At 38.4% G+C, this 15,021-nt stretch overlaps 1 protein-coding gene across 2 annotated transcripts in view; it reads left to right on the top strand.

Annotated features, from left to right (window-relative positions):
- Window positions 1-15,021, top strand: part of Ppp4r3b (protein phosphatase 4 regulatory subunit 3B) — a 53,488-nt gene that overhangs the window by 3,439 nt on the left and 35,028 nt on the right. Inside the window, exons 3-4 of one of the 2 annotated variants that reach the window (XM_057772616.1) lie at window positions 8,381-8,479; window positions 14,300-14,923. In XM_057772616.1, the coding sequence (XP_057628599.1) occupies window positions 8,381-8,479; window positions 14,300-14,923 (723 nt within the window). The remainder of the gene's footprint in view (window positions 1-8,380; window positions 8,480-14,299; window positions 14,924-15,021) is intronic. The other variant, XM_057772617.1, reaches the window with a different exon arrangement.

Below are 15,021 nucleotides of genomic sequence, written 5' to 3'. Positions count from 1 at the left end.
GGAGATACTAATATTTTGTCATCTTTCTCCTACCTACATGAATATAAAATGATAAGGACATTTGCTCATAACTGTGGCTCGTAAGGCATAAGCAGGTCCTTACACATTTAGTTGTTATAACAATTCTTGACTTGTGTAAGTGATCTTTTACCTGCTGTTAATATTGAAAAGATCCTATTGTATGTGCAGAGGCTTATTAGTAAATCAGTCTTCCAGCGCATAAGAAAATATAGACTGGTTCTTTAAAAACTTAAGAACTTTGAAGCATACTTTCATGTAAATGTTACTATCTAGAAAACTAGTTCCAGACAAATTGGATTTTTTTTTATACAGTTAAGTATGGAAAGCATCGCAGAAAAATAAATTTGAAAGATTTTATAGCATGAAAATGTTTTCTGTAACCAGTCACATTTAAGTAATATAGTTCTGGCCTGCATATTTATGACATTTTCTCACTCACACACACACACACACACACAAAGATTTAGAAGAGAATTCTTTGGCAATGAGATAAATATGGAAAAAGCATTGTGTGAATACAGGAATGAAAACCTGTAAATGGAGTCACCTGTTTTATTTTCTTTAATCTTTTTACATTGGGAGGACCTTCTAGTGGAAGTCATGGAGCCATCTGAAGTTATAGTAAGTTTTCTATGCAGTTTCTTCCTATTTTAGCCAAAGTCTTGCTCAGTTTGCACGTTTTACCAAGTTGCACAAATTGAAATTGTGAATACATCATTATTTTTATGTTTACAAGAATTATCACATTATCAAGATTTGTCAACATATGAGATTTTTAAATAGTTATTATTTAACTAGGTTTTCCCAAAATTAAAGTTAAAATATTATTCATCGATGGTCTTTTAATTAAAAACGTAAGGAAATGGCTTGTTTATAGAATATTTTGCTATATTAAAATATGTTGAGTAAATTAAGAGATAATTATTTAATATTCACAGTCTTAGAATTATCCAACTGCTTGTTTGCTCAGCATACATGGGTTTCCCTTTCTCAAAAGCAAGTATTAGATTGATTGGCTTACTTAAAATGTGTTGGAGTAAGTACTGCTGAGTGTCAGTGATTCAAAGTACTTCCCTGTCATGTCTCGTACTGAAAAGGGAGAAATGGGAAGATGTATTTTCTTAATACACTTGAATATGTAAGTTGACACATTAGAAAGAAAAGAAAATGATTATGCAATAACGCATGAAACAAAGTGTCTGATACGTGTTTCAGATTTTTAAGTTACTTAAAATTAATCCTACTGATCTTGGCTAAATCAAAAGTCAAAATCATAGGGATATAGCTTAGCATATTTTACATATTTGTGTGCTCATGAGTCCAAAAGATCAGTCCTTACCTCAGTGAAACAATAGAATAATAAAATAACTAATGAATTTTTTTTTCTGCCTAGACCTCACTGAAAATGCATGAAAGCATTTCCTGTGGAGGCAGCTGAGGTACAGAAAGGTTATGGATGAGAATGTAAAGCAGGTATATTACAACACAAAATATTGTAAACAGCAAACTTGTATTCCACAGGTGTGGGCGCTAGAAAATTAGACAGGAGAAAGTATAAGAGGCAGGCATCTGTAAGAAGAATTCATCCTGGTAATGGTGGTTGCTGAAATCAATATACACCTGCTTGAATTGCAGACATTTTTTTTCACTTGAGAGTTTGGTGTACCAAACAAAAGTGAGCCGTTATGAATTCTTACTGGAGACCTAAAATGATGAAAGTGATACTGTGTTTAAGGAAACCTGTATGACAAAAACGTGAATAATAGATGAGAAGAGCGTAGTGGAACAAAAACGCTTCGGGTGGGAAAACTTTTTGTGATAATTGTGATACAAGAAATTAAAGTCCGGTAAATAGACTTGAAGAACTCTGGTATGTTTTCAAGGAGCTGCTAGAGAACATGGTGGACAATTAACCCAAGTGCTGGGATTAAAACCACCATGCTAGTGACCTTCTCATTTTCTTAAAGTTCATCGTCTTGTAGTGATGCGTATGTAAACAGACGTGTGTCAGTGTACTCTCCCTTTCATAAGCCCAACAACATTCTGTATGATATTCTGGGTTTTGTTTGGTTTTGTTTAACTTAGGCTTTAAAACAAGTGAAATAAAGTCTAAATATTAAACATCTATAACTAGTGGTTGGGTTTGAGTTAGTAACGCAGATTCTCATCTAAGAATCATAAAGTGAACTTTTAGCTTCAGCAAGGGACCACCCCCTTAGTAGATAGAAATTAAGAACAAAGCCTAAGTCAGCTTTGTTGAACAGTCCACATTTATTTGTTGACCCAGTACTTAATAGACTTGTTGTTTATAGGCTTGTCCTAATCTTGAGGGTTTTGTTTTTTAAATTAAGTTTGAAAATATTTGAAGAAGTGTCATGGCTTTGGTTTTGTTTGTGGCGTGTGTTGAGTGGGATGTCAAATCCTGCACCTAGCACATGCTAAGTAATCACTTTGCCACTGACCTACTTCCCAGTCCTTGGTAGAGTTTTTAAATTACCTGGCAGGGGCAGTACCATGATCACAAAGGTGGTTTGCCCAGGGGGAGGCTTACCGTTGCACTCCAGATGTAGTGGCCCCTGCAGCTCCCCCAAATGTGATAATGGGTTGTCTCTTGTACTCTTTCTGAAATAAACTAACAAAAGAATGGCACCATCCAAAATATAGCATATCAGTCTGTGGGTGTTGGTGAAAAGCAATAAATGGAAGAGTATTTGGTTATGGGCTCACTCTTAGTCCAAGCAGGCAGTTGAATTAAAGGGTTGTGGAGATGTTGAAAGATAGAAGATCTTAAGTCGCCGGGCAGTGGTGGCGCACGCCTTTAATCCCAGCACTCGGGAGGCAGAGGCAGGCGGATCTCTGTGAGTTCGAGGCCAGCCTGGTCTACAAGAGCTAGTTCCAGGACAGGAACCAAAAAACTATAGAGAAACCCTGTCTCGAAAATAAAAAAAAAAAAAAGATCTTAAGTTATTTATTTATTTTATGATTGTGAGTATTTTGCTTGCATGTATGTGTATGCACATCCTCAGAGGCCAGAAGAGGGCGTCAGATCCCCTGAGTCTGTACTTAACCGTGGTTGTAAGCTGCCACATAGGTGCTTGAAATTGAACCCTGGTTGTCTGGAAGAGCAGCCAGAGTAACATCTCTCTAACTCCTAAAAGTTATTTTTTTTCTTTTAAGGTCTTAAAGGTTTTGACTTTTATGTACAAAGATTAGCACCATCTGTTCCACTGAGTTGATGGCCTTGATTAATACATTTAAAGAAGTCAAGAGAAGTGGCTCAGGACAAACTAGACAAAATGCATGAAAGGAGAGTTTCCCTAAGTGGGTTTTGAGGGTAGAGTTGAAAGAGCTGATGAAGGGTTAGGTCCTGATAATAAATAAGAAGAAAAGGGCTGTAATAATTTTTGCAGTGCTGAGGAACCAAGTTGGGGTCTCACACAGGCTAAGCAAGTGCTGTGCTACTCAGTTGTACCCTGAGTCAGGTGTTTTTCTTGTCTCTTTGAGGTGATTAAGCCTCACACATGCTAGGCAGAATCTTTACCTTTGAATGAATCTCAAACCCATTTTTAGCTTTTAGCTTTGGGACAGAGGCTAAGTGGCCTGGACTGACCTGCAGCTCATTGTGTAGCCCAGGCAGACCTTCAGCTTGCCTCATACTCCTCAGTAACTGATTACCGGGATTTGCCGGCAGGCCCAGTTGTGGTTGCCTTAGTTGAAATAATCATGATAGTTCAATCCAGTTTAAAATGTTGGGCTTTAAAGTTAGTTATGTGGAGAATAGAGTACTGAGTGTATAAAAAAAAATTGTGTGGGTTATGGCAGCCCACAACTTTACTTTCAGCACTTGAAATGCAAAGGCAAGTAAAATACAGAGGTGTCTTGGGGTCAGCCTGATCTACATACTGAGTTTCAGGCCATCCTCCAACACTTTGCCTACTTGCCTCCTGCCATGCTCCTCTCACCCCTCCCCCATGGTGACCGTAAATTCTACTGTTCTATGGGACTGTGAGTGCCAAATTAAATACTTGCTTTTATGAATTGCCTTGGTCATGAAGTCTTCACAGCAATAGGAAAGTAACTAAGATGGTATTACCCTTCCCTTTATCAAGTATAGCTCAAGCTTCTTCTAAAGCTCCTTATTCCTCTTTGCGGAAGCTGTGAGTATAACATTAAGTTTTCTAGTGTTCTTTTTATTTTCAAACTCTGTTATGATATTTTGTTTGTGTTTTAACAAATGAAACTTGTCTGAAGATCAGAACAAAGCTAAGCCACTAGAGGCCAGGCAATGGTGGCCACACCTTTAATCCCAGAACTCAGGAGACAGAGGCAAGCAGATTTCTGTTTTTTTAAAGCCACTCTGGCTACATGAAATTAATCCAGTCTAAAAGAGAAACTGCTCACACAAAGGTGATCCCAGCACTTGGGATCAGGAGCCTTTAATCCCTGCATTAATCAGGTGGAGACAGGAGTTATCACTCAGAGAGGAATATAAGGCGGGAGGAGGCAGGAGCTCAGTGTAGTCTGAGGACGCATTCTGAGAACAGGATCAACCCTTATTAAGAACAATTAGAATGTAGGTGGAAGCTGCTTGTTCGTTCTCGGCCGCCCAGACCTGAAATAATCACACGCAACCTATATTTGCAATATTGTTTGGCCAATAGCTTAAGCGTATTTCTAGCTTGCTCTTATATCTTAATTTAACCCATTCCTTCTTTTTTAATTATCAATTTTTTTTTATTGAGCTCTACATTTTTCTCTGCTCCCCTCCCTCCCTCCTTTCCCTTTTCTTAAACCCTCTCCCAAGGTCCCCATGCTTCTAATTTACTTAGGAGATCTTGTCTTTTTCTACTTCCCATGTAGATTAGATCTATATATGTATCTCTTAGGGTTCTCATTGTTGTCTAGGTTCTTTGGGATTGTAATTTGTGGGCTAGTTTTCTTTGCTTTATGTGTAAAAGCCACTTAATGAGTGAATACATGTAAAAACTGTCTGTGTCTGGGTTACTTCACTCGAAACGATGTTTTCTAGCTCCATCCATTTGCCTTCAAAATTCAAGATGTCATTATTTTTTTCTGCTGTGTAGTACTCCATTATGTAAATGTACCACATTTTCCTTATCCATTCTTTGGGGCATTTAGGTTGTTTCCATGTCCTGGCTATGACAAACAATGCTGCCATGAACACAGTTGGGCACATGTCCTCGTGGCATGATTGAGCATCCTTTGGATATATACCCAAAAGTTATACTACTGGGTCTTGAGTAAGGTTGTTTCTAATTTTCTGAGAAATCGCCACACTGACATCCAAAGGGGCTGTACCAGCTTGCACTCCCACCAGCAATGCAGGAGTGTTCCCTTTACCCCACAACCTCTCCAACATAAGTTGTCATCAGTGTTTTTAATCTTGGCCATTCTTACAGGTATAAGATGGACTCTCAGAGTTGTTTTGATTTGCATTTCTCTGATGACTAAGGATGTTGAACATTTCCTTAAGTGTCTTTCAGCCATTTTAGATTCCTCTGTTGAGAGTTCTCTGTTTAGGTCTGTACTCCATTTTTTATTGGATTATTGATGACCAATTTCTTGAGTTTTTTGTATATTTTGGAGATCAAATCTCTCTGTGTCTGATGTGGGTTGGAGAAGATCTTTTCCTATTCTGTAGGCTGTTGTTTTTATCTTGTTGACTGTGTGCTTTGCTTTGCAGAAGCTTTTCAGTTTCAGGAGGTCCCACTTATTGTTTCTCTCAGTGTCTGTGCTGCGGGGATTATATTTAGGAAGTGGTCTCCTGCGCCAATGCGTTCAAGTGTACTTCTCACTTTCTCTTCTTTGAGGTTCAGTGTGGCTGGCTTCTTGTTGAGGTCTTTGATCCATTTGGACTTGAGTTTTTTGCATGGTGATAGATATGGGTCTTTTTTTTAAAAAAAAGAAGAAGGAGGAGGAGGAGATAGAGAGAAAGAAAGAAATATCCATAGTTCATTTTTAGGGAATGTGTGTGTAGTATTCCAGGCTACTTCCTGCTGATTGCAGGCGCTGATAATATTATGAGGACCTAAAGAAAATTTAGAGTTATAATCAAGTCCTGACTGGAGTATCCTGTGAGTCTTGATCATCTCAGGCAGCAGTCTTGAATCTGTTCTGGATGTAGAACTCAGACATCTGGGCCATCTGTTCCTACTGGAGATTTCTCAGGTGATCTTCCTTGATCAAACCTGATTTTTCTTAATTTAGAATGAATCCACAGTCTTTCATTTCCTGTGGAAACAAAAGCAAAATCTCTTCTCCAAAGTAACATACCTTTTGACTTCAATATTGAAATCAAGGTATTTTCAAAATGCCTATCTTGGATTAATTCAGCAGCGTTTCTAAGCAAATAACTTTTAGCAGCTGTTGCTCCTTCCTCAGCATTAAAACAATTAAAAGTGAGCAAAATAGCATACGGTATCGAGATTTTCTGCGTATTTTCCATCTTTATGTGGCTTTACTTTAACCTCTATTTCTTTTATTTTTATTTTTTGACTTTTTGAGACAGGGTCTCTGTATATCTTTGTCCTGGAATAACTCTGTAGACCAGGCTGTCCTTGAATTTACAGAGATACTTGCCTCTGCCTCCCAAGTGCTGGGATTAAAGGTGTCCACCACCATATTTTGAATTCACAGAGGTCTGTCTGTCTCTGCCTCCCAGGCATTGGGATTAAAGGTGTGTGCTACCACACCTTGAAGTCACAGAGGTCAATCTGCCTCTGCCTCCCAAGTGTTGGGATTAAAGGTGTGTATCACCACACCCAACTACTCTCTTTCATTTTTATTTTTAAGGACTTTAACCTTTAGCCTGCATATATTTTTAACACACTGTAAACCATTTAGAGTTTTCTTTGTCTTTGAATCTCTCTTTCCTGTATATCTCTCTTTTCTTGACCACATGAGTCTTTAATTTACCAAGCAATATGGGTAGGATTAAAGCTGTTGCTTTGATGGCTGGATTCAGCCCATTCCTTAGCTTTATGAGATTCCAGCCTCATGGCGGAGGTATCGGCTGTAGCCATGTTTATTGCCACAACTCTATGGTGTTTTAAGGTTCTTGCCAGCAAGCAGGCTGCGACAGTGTTAAACAACACTCAAAAGCTCCATAGTCAGGACCACCTGCTTGAAAGAGTCAGAGTTTGCCCTGGCAGGATGGCCCAAAAAGCTAGCATTTTAAATGGCACAGCTTTTTTCCTGCTATGACTAAAAACTGAAAAGCATGCGGTCAGCTTTTCATCAACACCATTTAAGTGTTTCGTGGCAGGACCTCTTAAAAGAGCTGCAAGGTTTTGCAGCTAAAGCTGAGTCAGGAAGCCTTTCTTAAATGAGAGTGATTGCTTGCCTCTAGCAAGCAGCGCAGATCTGAGAAATTGCTGCTACCAAGAAAACATGCTTTATTCTTTTCCAAGCTTTCTCAGGCTGTCTATGGATGCAGTTATCCACGTGGGCACCATTCTGTAACATGAGGGCCGGCTTGTTGGAGTTTCTGTCCCGTCCGGTTCCTGCAGTCATTAAGCCCCAAAGAAATCACACAGAGAGTCTGCATTACTTATAAACTGATTGGCCCATTAGCTCAGGCCTCTTGTTAACTCTTATAGCTTATATTAACCCATTATTTTTATCTATGTTAGCCAAACACCGCAGTAGACAGGCAAGATAACAGGAACAGCTGACAGCTCAGGGCCTACATCTTGAACCACAAACAGGGAACAGAGGAACAAACTAGAAATGGTGCAAATGTTGGAACTCTCAAAGCCTACCTCCAATGCCAGATAGGCCATACTCCCTAAGCTTTCCCAGATACCACCAACTGGACACCAAGTATTCTAATTCAGAGGCTGTGGGGGCACATTTACCATTCAAAGCACCACACATGCAAACATTCACACGCAAAATGAAAATAAGACTATATGTGCCAAAATAGGGTTAAACCTAAATTTGTTTGAAGGTATTTGCATGCTTTTAATCATTTGACTACCACTTAAAAAGAAAGGGTCGGCATGTAGGTTGTTGATGAATGGAATGGCTGACTTTCTGGACTGCAGAAAGTAGATGGTTGGAATATCTACAGTCTTGGTCAAGAAGGTTAAGAAGTGTTAGCTAGAGCCTACTTACCTATTCTAGCTTATTTAAATTGCTCAGTGTCATTTTTAATACCAAAGTTTCTCTTCCATTGAGAGTATAGTACAAAACTTTAAAGGTGAAACAGAATACTTTAGGATGTACGCTGTCGCTTAAATGTGTTTTAGCTGCCAGTTCTTAACTTTTGTTTATGTTTCATTGATATATCTTTTCTAGTATGGTAATGAGAAATCTTTTTTTTTTTTTTTTTAAACAGGATACATTAATTGTTTGGTCAGAAGCTGAAAATTATGATCTGGCTCTAAGTTTTCAAGAAAAAGCTGGCTGTGATGAGATCTGGGAAAAAATTTGTCAAGTAAGTTTTTTATATATAAATATTTATAGATATGATTATACACATTACTTGTTTTTTCTTTTCACTTTAGAAGTATGTATTAAACTATGGGAAGGTAATAAGCTGAGATTTTAATACTCTAGCATGATTTTTGTGTGTGTATTTTGTGTGTGTATTTTCCAGGTGCTAATCTGACCCAGGTCCTAATTCATACTAAATAAATGCTCTGCCATCTTTAATCCCAGCACTAGGGAGGCAGAGGCAGGCAGGTCTCTGAATTTGAAGCCAGCCTGGTCTACAAAGTGAGCTCCAAGAAAGCCAGGGCTACACAGAGAAACCCTGTCTCGAAAAAAACAAAAGAGGTGCTCTGCTACTGACTTGCATCCTCAGTCTTAGACAGTTTTTTATTTGTTGTAACTGATTATTCCACTTTAAATTAGGGGCAACAATATTACCATGTTTAGATTTTTCTTTTTTTAAATGTGAACAAGACTGTGAATGTGACTCAGTTGGTAGAGTGCTTCCCTAACATACAGGAGGCCCTGGGTTCAGCTCCAGCTTGGTTAAGCCAAGCATGGTGGCGAGCACCTATAATCCCAACAATCGGGAGGTAAAAGCAAGAGGATCAGAAACCTAAAGTCATCGTCAGCTTCGTAGTAAGTTTGAGGCCATCCTAAGCCATATGAGATGTGTCTCAGAATGGGGATGGGGCCTGGGGAATGTGCTAAGTAGTGCAGAGTTCCTGTAAAACTCCCTCCAGACAACTCCTGCACTCAACTGCATGTAATGCAGCAAGATTTAGCATCTCGTGTTAATATAAAATATTAGTTGCAATTAATAAACTTGTGTTAAATATTATTAACTAAAACTCATGCTCTGTTTAGACCTCAGCAGTTTTTTGATGTCCATTTTCCCATGATGCCACATTGCACCACTTTTTTTTAACTTCTTAGACTTTTTATGATTGTGATACTTGATAATTACAATTTTAAATTAATTGTGTCTTTTTGTGTTTAGTGACAGATCTGTTTCGATGACTGCCTAGTACAGATCTTTATGTCTAATAGGTTGATTTCATTGTTTGGCTATTATCATTCTCTCTCACTTGAGCTTTTCTCTATGATTCTATTTGTTAAAAAGTCTCACTCAATTGCCAGGTTGACCTCAAACCCAGTGATCCTCATGCCTCAGTTTCCCAAGCCTCAGTTTACTGGGATTATTGCATGAACTACTATACCCAGGTCCTTTTGGTGATTCTTAAAATTTTTAAATTGCTTTTCTAAATCTGATCATAATCATTTTTGTTTGACTGTTTTTATTTTGTGCCACATACTTCAAGAAACTGTAGCCAGGCATATTGATGCAAACCCATTTTCCTAGTGTTTAGAACCAAAGGATCAAGAGTTTGTGGTCATCCCAGGTGTGTGTGTGTGTTGATATATATATACATACATGTGTATATCAGTCTATGTGTAGAGATACATATACATATGTATATGTGTCTAGATAAAAGGTATGTATACATGTATGTGTATGTGTGTGTGAATGAATTTGAGACTAGCCAAGAACACATGAGGCCCTATCTCAGAAACACAAGGAAAAATTTAAATGAATATTCCTATTCCCTATGTAGCTATGGGTCAGTAAATTTTTAGCTGGAATTGGACTCTTTCTTTTCATGTTATTTTCTTAGTGAGCATTATTAATATACATTATTAAATAGCGTAACTCTGAAATATAAAAATTCCAGTATAAAGTATATCATGTATTCATGCAAAATGTACATGGAATAAAATTGAAATTGTTATGCTATTATTTTGCCTTTCTGGTTTTCCTGTCTTTAAACCTGCAAATACTTTTTATGTTGTTTCTTGTGCATTCCCATAAAAACCAGTTGTATTTTTAACATTCTAAAATCTCTGTAAATTAGAATTGAAGGCCTAAAAATAATCTGTTGTATGGAGAGCAGCAGCCCCTTGTTTGTCCTGGCCTCCCAGCTAGCTTACACCCGAAATAATCACGCAGAAACTGAATTCATTTAAACACTGCCTGGCTCATTATCTCTAGCTTCTTATTGGCTAATTGTTACATCTTAATTTAACCCATTTCTCTTAATCTGTGTATCATCACGAGGTTGTGGCTTACCGGGAAAGATTGAGCATGTCTGATTCTGGCAGCTCCATGGCGGTTCTCATCTGCCCTTCTGGAAAGCATTCAGTTCTTTCTACTCTGCCTACCTAAGTGCTGCCCTATCAAAAGGCCAAGGCGGTTTCTTTATTCAACCAGTGAAAGCAATACATAGACAGAAGAAACTCCTACACCAATCTGAATTGTTTGCCTTTAATGTATTTTCAGTAAATATTTGCTATTCGATCTTAATTTACACTTCAATCTATGAAGTGAAACTTAACTAAGTAAAAACACATATGAAATATAAAAATATTAAAATCACTACATTATAAGGATAAGAGAATATGGAGACATTTTATGAAGCTGTTTGGAATATTTTTAATGACATATAAAAGTAACTTAAATGATAAATTTCAAAAATTCAGAAAGAGTAACACCTTTTTTAGAATTGTAATCTTGCTTTATCTGTTACAACATAGCTATGCATAGTAATATTTTTCAGTAAATAACATATTACGGTGCTAGAGAAGTAGTTCAGAGGTTAAGAGCTTTGACTGCTCTTCCAGAGGTTCTGAGTTCAATTCCCAGCCTCTACATGGTGGTTCACAATCATCCATAATGAGCTCTGGTGCCCTCTTCTGGCCTGCAGGCAGAAATACAGGGATAACATATATATAATAAATAAATCTTTTAAAAAATAAGATTAGATTATACCTGTTTGTTACCTCAGCCCTTGTTCTTTAATATACAGTTTGGAATACACATGTGTGTCTGAAACTTCATGTATTTGTCCTAGAATTGTTTTCAAAGCGTTATGTTTATTTACTTGTGCATTTGTGTATTGTATGGGCACAGAGCATGTATGGAGGAGCACAGCTTGGCAGGGGTCTGTTTTCTCCATTCATCCTCTAGGTACCAGAGATCAAACTCAGGTCAACAGGTTCAGCAGCAAGTTCCTTTACCTGCTGAACTGTTTTGCTGACCCTATCCTAGAATTTTACTAAAATTTTCTTACTGTTTTTATTCAGATAGTTCTGAAGGTTCACAATACAACTTTTAGGTACAGTAGTTGATTGAAAAGATTCAAGATAACTCAGCGAAGCTGTTTTATATCTAGTTACAATTTATTACTATAGTAGCACATACAGATTAAAAGCAAATGGGGGATAGCAAATGGGGATAAAGACGAAGGAGAATTCTGTACTTGAGTTTCCAAGCCTCTCTTCCGATAGTCATACAGACAGCACTTAGTTCTCTCAGCTCCAGTGTGTGGCGCACATTAACTGTTGTCAACCAGAGCAGCTACCCAAGTATTTGTGGCCAGGGTTTTTATTAGAGATGAATCACATGAGGTTAACTGACCCTAGAATCCAGCTCCTCCAGAGGTCAAGGATGCCTCCTAATCCAAGCAGCCACCATAAACTACATTGTTAGCATAGGATAATGCATAGACCTCAATCCCCTCTTTAAGATATAGGATTATAGGTGTTGCCCCTCAGGAACTGGGCATTGGCTAAACCTTTCTTTGGGTAGGTCAATCCCTCGGTCAAAATGCTCTTCCACTGGTGATCATATTTGATGACCAGAGTGCTGGTGAGATGATTGGGGGTAAAGGTGCTTGCCACAAAGTTGACAACCTAAGTTTGATTCCCCTAGAACACATGGTAGAAGGAAAGAATTAACTTAGACAAGTTATCCTCTGACATACACAGTAAGTCCCCACAAGGAAAAAGTAAAACAATTATTTTTGATGGTTTTGTGTGTATTGATGTTGCCTACATGTGTGTCAGTGCATTATGGGCATATGGTGCCATGAGAGACCAGAAGAGGTTGTTGGATCCCTGGGACCATAATTATAGATAGTTATGAGACATCATGTGGAAATCAAACCTGCATTCTCTGGAAGAGCAGCCAGTACAATTAACCACTGAGCCATCTCTCCAGCCCTGTAAAGCAAATTTTTCAATGGTCATATTTGACTAAGCATCTGCACTTAATATAGCACTTGCAATGACAAAACAGTAGAGTTACTATGAATGACCAGTATAAGGTAGACATGTTAAAACACAAGCCAATGAGATGGTATTTACTCTGTAAGTGTAATGACCTAAGTTCGATCCCAGAACCCACAGTGAACGCAGGGAATCAACTCCACAGAGCTATTCTTTCACCTCCACGGACACACCAGACATTGCCCACACCCATTAATTATAATCATAAAATAAATTGAAAGAAATAACTACACTGTTCTATAAAATTTTGGGATTTTTTGTTCTATAGCAATTCCATTACTATTTCCTCCGTGATTTTTTAAAAATATTTTTTAAACTAGCAGCATTTTATTTAAAGATTTATTTATTATGTATTGTTGCATGTGTCCCTGCAGGCCAGAAGAGGGCACCAGATCTTATTACAGGTAGTTGTGAGCCAGCATGTGGTTGCTGGAAATTGAACTCAGAACCTCTGGAAGTACAGTCAGTGCTCTTAACCTCTAAGCCATCACTCCAGCTCTTCCTCCATGATTTACTGCAGTTTGTACCTCACAGTCACTGCTCAGAGCTGTTCCTGATTTCAGTCTCTGAAACCCCCGCATGGTGGATAAGCGGAACTCACTTTTTCATGTTGTCCTCTGACCTCCATGTGTTGCTCTGTGACAAACACAGAATGATATGAAAACAAAAGCAAACAACAACAAAAAAAAGCAGCTATTTAATGTAGAAATTACCCAAGGCAGTTTTGGTGGTACATGCCTTTCATCCCAGAAGGCTGAGGCAGGTGAATCTCTAAATTCAAGGTCATCTTGTTCTACAAAGTGAGTTACAGGACAGCCAGAGCTATACAATGAGACCCTGTCTCCAAAAAAAGACAGGAAAGAAAAAGAAATGAATGTTGCTAGGCTGAAAGTAGTAACACATACCTTTAATCCAAGTACCGAGAAAGAAGAGGCAAGTGGATCTCTGTGAATTCGATACTAGCCTGCTCTACAAAGAAGTTCCAGACCAGCTAGGACTACAGAGAGAAACCCTGTTCTGTCTCAAGAAAGAAAGAAAGAAACTAGCCAGTGCTTAGCAGATCTAAGTCTTCCCCAGGCCAGTCATTTTCATTTGGCATTACATCCTCAGGAGGCTTCAGTGTAATTTCCCAACATACAGTGATCAGTATTGCAAAATTCAATACGTAAGAGTTGAGTCAACAGTGCCAACGTTGTTTAACTAAAAAGTAAGAGTCACTATCTGTTCAGGCATCTGGTATAATCGAGCCAGTATTATTTCTTGCTCTTAGCCTTGAGGCACATATCATTGGATTTCCCTTACTCCATAGTCATCTGGTCATTCCTTTGCCTCTGTTGTTATTTCTCCTCTTCACTTGTCTTCTCCCCCACAGTGGGATTACGAACAAGTGTGCCCACCACCATGTCCTGCATTTGTTGGTTTCTGGAGCTCCGGTTGAGGAGTTGGGGTCCTCAGGCTTGTATGGCAAGTGCTTTACCAACTGAGCCACTGCCCAGTCCTGAGAATGTCATTTCTTAACTAGACTGGCCTTGAATTTCCTGATTCTTGCCTCCACCTCTCAAGCACTGAGATTACAGGTGAGCCGCTGTGCTCGGTGTTCACGGTACTTTTACATAAATTCGATGGTCAGTGATTTGATTTCCAGAGTGTTAAACTATTTTGTATTTTAAGATAACCAGCTGTACTTGGGTGTTTTTAGGTTCAAGGTAAGGACCCATCAGTAGAAGTCACACAGGACCTCATTGATGAATCAGAAGAAGAACGATTTGAAGAAATGCCAGAAACTAGTCATCTAATTGACCTGCCCACATGTGAACTCAGTAAACTTGAAGAGATTGCTGACTTAGTTACCTCAGTTCTTTCCTCACCTATCCGTAGGGAAAAGCTGGCTCTGGCCTTGGAAAATGAAGGCTATATCAAAAAACTACTGCAGCTGTTCCAAGCTTGTGAGGACCTAGAAAACACTGAAGGCTTGCACCATCTGTATGAGATTATTAGAGGAATCTTATTCCTAAATAAGGCAACTCTTTTTGAGGTAATGTTTTCTGATGAGTGTATCATGGATGTCGTGGGATGCCTTGAATATGACCCTGCTTTGGCCCAGCCAAAAAGGCATAGAGAATTTCTGACCAAAACTGCAAAGTTTAAGGAAGTTATACCAATAACAGACTCGGAACTAAGGCAAAAAATACATCAGACTTACAGGGTGCAGTACATTCAGGACATCATTTTGCCTACACCTTCTGTTTTTGAAGAGAATTTTCTTTCTACTCTTACATCTTTTATTTTCTTCAACAAAGTTGAAATAGTCAGCATGTTGCAGGTAAGTAAATTACTTTTCACAGTTCTATTTTCAAGGTGTTGTGTTGCTAATAATTTAAGCCGGTGATAACGATTTACTTTGTTTACTTTAAATGTTCT

This window comes from Chionomys nivalis, chromosome 6, assembly GCF_950005125.1.
Source record: "Chionomys nivalis chromosome 6, mChiNiv1.1, whole genome shotgun sequence".
NCBI lineage: Eukaryota > Metazoa > Chordata > Mammalia > Rodentia > Cricetidae > Chionomys > Chionomys nivalis.
The sequence above is the reverse complement of the archived record's forward strand: the minus strand, read 5'-3'. Positions and strand labels throughout refer to the sequence as shown.